General features: G+C 31.5%; 1 protein-coding gene across 1 annotated transcript; it reads right to left on the reverse strand.

Moving 5' to 3' along the window:
* Positions 1 to 421: 421 nt before the first annotated feature.
* Positions 422 to 4,340, reverse strand: LOC127725520 (uncharacterized). The gene is made up of 3 exons (XM_052232557.1): positions 3,903 to 4,340; positions 3,491 to 3,649; positions 422 to 848 (listed from the first exon to the last, which is right to left on the reverse strand). Exons 1-3 carry the CDS (start codon positions 4,164 to 4,166, stop codon positions 816 to 818), a joined length of 456 nt encoding a protein of 151 aa, XP_052088517.1. The 5' UTR covers positions 4,167 to 4,340; the 3' UTR covers positions 422 to 815.
* Positions 4,341 to 4,599: the final 259 nt, after the last annotated feature.

Genomic DNA, 4,599 nt, shown 5'->3' on the forward strand with positions numbered 1-4,599 from the left:
ATTTTCATGTACTAATATAATAAGCTATAAAAATACTTTAGTTATTGCATCCTTTCAGCTCAGTTTGTGAATGACGCGTGCTGCGGTAGTAATATTACTAAGTTTTTAAGTGTGACTGTCTCTATTGTAAATTGGAATGTTGGCAGAAAAAATGTATATATTCATGAATATCAGGCAAATGCTTGGGGTCAAAGGTCAAATATGAAAATGAAAACTCTTGTCCTATTATATTTCTACGACATATATCTTTCAAATAATAAATGCTTTTTGTGTATTTATTTCATTTGAAAAAATCCCACAGAGTCCCTATATATATTGGATTAGATTGGCAATGCATGAAATTTAAATATATATGCATTATAACACAAATGCAGCAATTTACATAGTCTGATACATATCATACGAATGAAAAAGTGTCAGATATTGTGATTTGTGATTTTAATGAATTATAATAGCTACATATTCACTTGAAACCTTTATGACATGAACTAACCATTTTGTGATTTATACATATTTAGTACAGAAATAATAGTGTCTTTTAAAAATAAAACAAAACATGCAAAAAAGCATACACATATTTATAGTGTTTTTTCTGAACACATAAGTAACCATTTAGAACTGTTAAAATACAATAATAAAACATTTTAAATCAGAATGGGTTTACAAATGCGTAATCAAATGGAAAATGTGATCGTTGTATCAAAATTATCCACAAAATACAATATATAATGAAGGATAATACTGTATGGTCATTACTAAACATCTTTTGAGCGTTTCCCGTTTTGGTAACCTATACATAACCGTCCAGTGCCCTTTCAATGAGTTGTATGATTACACATGCAGGGTTTCTGAAATTTGTATAAATGTACATGGGTATTTATAAAATCATATTCATTATATCAAAGACTTATTAAATAAATAACAATAAAAATCGCTATATGAACAGGTGTAAAGAGATGACTAAATTAGTTTTAAAATAAAAATCTGTTCATATGCATTTGTGGAGCATGATCTGCTTACCCTTCCAAAGCACCTGAGATCAGCCCCAGTTTTGGTGGAGTTCGTGTTGGTCAGTCTTTAGTTTTCTATGTTGTGTTTTGTGTACTGTTGTTTTTCTGTTTGTTTTTTTTTTTCTTTTTAGCCATGGCGTTGTCAGCTTTTTTTTCGACTTATGAGTTTGAATGTCCCGTTGGTATTTTCGCCTCTCTTTGTACTGTTCCAAATCTCGAATTTTTGTTTAACAACCAACTGCAAACTTTACACATAAATCTTTCGTGGATTTTATCAAAACCATTTCATGCTTTAGAAATATCGATGTCAGAACTACGAAATTATGGACATGCAATGTTTACGTTGAAGAAGATGAAGATGTATCATTGCCACTGAGGCAACTATCTACCAGACACCAAAAACCACGTGCACGTAAGCAACTATATTTCGTTTTATTGCCTTCAACAATGAGCAAAATTTATACCATATATAGTAAATGTCTTGACATGACAAAATGTAAACCTGTTAGATATATTCCTTAGCAATTCAAAACAAAATGCCGCGTTGTTACATGAATAGATATTTAGCATTCTTTAATTAAAAGCCTTAATAAAACTTATACAAGTAAATGGATGGCAATTGTCTGTTCAACAAGGTCGATATGGCTTAATATTTCGTAGTCGTATCGTCTATAAAATTCAAGTCGAATGGTGATATCAATTTGAAATTCTATGTCAACCATCCTGTTACTTATAAAACTTCGTAATTTTAAGTTACCTCCTTTTTCGTCACAATTTTCCTTAGCATGTTTATTTTAAGAGCTAAAAGCAATATATACTGCGTATTGGCCAACTTACCTTTACATTGAAATTGGACATGATTTTTTTCATAACATTAAATTGATGAACGGAACAAAGGCGAATGGAAAAATAAATAATTATCCTCATCATTACGATATATGGCGGGGTATACAGTGCAAATGTCGTCCAAAACGAATAGCTATTCTGGCCAGTTAAATTACCCTATGCTTACACCAGGTTTAAACATGCGCAATGTCTTAAGATGAAAAAAATATCATTTAGGTGTAGCAGTAAGATCTAATTTAATTTTTCGAAAAAATACAATGTTATTGTGAAGTACAATGATAGTTGTACAAATAACATAACACATGAAATGAATAGATAACAAGAAACAGTCGAAGGGATCACTCGTCAATAACGACTTTCGACGTGAGACCTTAGTCTCTTACTTATTAGGCATACATATAATGCATTTGTAGGTTGCATTTGGTAAATATAGGTGATTCAGAAACCAAAAACCCCTTCTAGAGAAATACTTGCTACTCATAAATACTTTGTTTTCTTTACCTTCTATCTCCATGTGTTATCTCATAGATATTTGGTAACTTAACAGTATAAAAACAGTTGGGTAGCGGTAAAATATATTGTCTGGAAGTCCCAAACTAAAATGATGGGTACTACAGAATTTTATCATCAGCTCTAATTCTAAGGATTAAGCCGGGGAAGATAAATGTTGATAAATGCCGCACAATACTTAATTTTGAAAAATTAGAGTACTTTTTTTATTTTTAGATTTTCCCGTCATAGCATATAACATTTTATGAAACTTTATAGTAAAAGTAGTGCAGTTCAAGTCGTAAAAGGAGATCCTATGGGAAATTGCATTGTCTTTTTATCAAAGAGGTATAGGGGAGAGTTGAGATCTCACAAAACATGTTTAACCCCGCCGCATTTTTGCGCCTGTCCCAATTCAGGAGCCTCTGGCCGTTGTTAGTCTTGTATGTTTTTTAATTTTAGTTCACTTATATGTTTTGGAGTTTAGTATGACGTCCATTTTCACTGAACTAGTACACATTTTTATTTAGGGGCCAGCTGAAGCCCGCCTCCGGGTTCGGGATTTTCTCGCTGTGTTGAAGACCGATTGGTGGCCTTCGGCTGTTTTCTGCTCTTTGGTCGGGTTGTTGTCTCTGACATATTCCCCATTTCCATTCTCAACTTTACATTTAAGTTCAACATGTAAAGACGATGGAACGTGATTCATATTCAAACGTGATTCAAATTTGATTATCTCCCTTTTACCAGATAGTCCATAGCCTATTTCATGTATTTAAAATGCATGTTCGTCTTATAGGTCTGATCTTTAAATAGCAAGGTTATGATGAATTTCAAGAGTCCGGAAGTCTCTATGCATATGAACTACTAAGAGCTATGTAATAAAAGTTTTGTACTTAATATACAAAATGTAAAAACAGAAAATAAATGATTAACACACAAAATCCGTATGTCCTAATTTGGTATATCGATATAAATATGAATCTCAGCGAATAAACCCTAGTACTTTCGAAAGGTTCTTGTCGTTGGATTGCTTGTCACTAATTTCGTCGTAGAAATCGATATTTTAGATACATGTATAATATAAATGCTGACCTTTTCATTTTACTCAATTACTTCTTAAGAAATAATAAATTGTTAAAGCTTACCTTAAATAATGATTTTCTTGTGGCATTCAATATCTTTGTTATATTTTCTTTTGTGTAGAAGCATGTGTCGTCACTTTCTTTCTGTACTGGTGGATATTGGGCTGGATCAATGACTTTACATGGTAGTTTCAGGAATTCATTGTCCATGTTGTCTGTCATCTGTAATAATCACAACAATAAATATACAGTAGTATACACAGGTTTGATTTATACATCATACATTCATTACTTTAATCGTATGAGTGCGTTTAATATGTATTTTGAAAATATATCAGTCTCAGTTGATTATTCCTCCGCAGTTATTTTTCAGATAAAATGTCTTCAAGATTTTTATGCATAAGATTTTTTCGTTAAGACGAATAAATAAAAATTGTCATAGATATGAAGGCAGTTATTATGAAAAGTAACTTACCGAATAGGGTGAATTGTTATCTATGTTTTTATGAGCTACGACACTTAGTAATACCAATATCACTATGATAGAAATAAAAGCGTAGATTATCAAGACTTTAGTTTTGTTAGGTCCAGTCTCAAATATCCATGTAAAACGTCGGTTGCAGTATCCCATACATTTCGTTGTCTCAACATTAACTTCATGATTTAAGCCAGCTACATTCACATCATTAGCATCATCATTGAGGGGCATCAATTGTTGTTCCGCTGGTGACCCTGCCATTTAAATTGATTATCGAAAATCACGTCTATCTACACGAAACGAAAGTATAAATATTCCTTAAAACAAGGACAGATTACATGCATTTTATTTCCAAATTTCAAGATTAAAACTTCCACAAGGTTTCAATTGTAATGTTGTATGTATAGTGCAAGAATACGTAATAACCATGTAGATTTCTACGTCAGTTTTATTATGATGATCTTTTGCGTAACATAATGATTTGTCAGGATATGATAAATACAATTTGTGGAAGTCTATTTTTAGCAAACGGGATTTTTAGTTATAGGTCGTATATGCTTTCAATAATGAAAAGTCTCACAAAAAGACATATCAATAAAATGCTGAATTAAAACTTTTTTATCAAACATTACAATGTACACAATAAAAGCATTTTTTTATTTAATATTCGATCTATATATTGAACATCACAGTC

The sequence above is a fragment of the Mytilus californianus genome, unplaced genomic scaffold (assembly GCF_021869535.1).
Source record: "Mytilus californianus isolate M0D057914Y unplaced genomic scaffold, xbMytCali1.0.p SCAF_15, whole genome shotgun sequence".
Taxonomy (NCBI): Eukaryota; Metazoa; Mollusca; class Bivalvia; order Mytilida; family Mytilidae; genus Mytilus; species Mytilus californianus.

Coding starts and splice junctions, on each gene's coding strand:
- LOC127725520 (XM_052232557.1), bottom strand. CDS start 4,166: ATGGCAGGGTCACCAGCGGAACAACAATTGATGCCCCTCAATGATGAT. Junction 3,650..3,902: donor ATAACAATTCACCCTATTCG/GTAAGTTACTTT, acceptor TGATTATTACAG/ATGACAGACAACATGGACAA. Junction 849..3,490: donor CAAGAAAATCATTATTTAAG/GTAAGCTTTAAC, acceptor TACAAATTTCAG/AAACCCTGCATGTGTAATCA.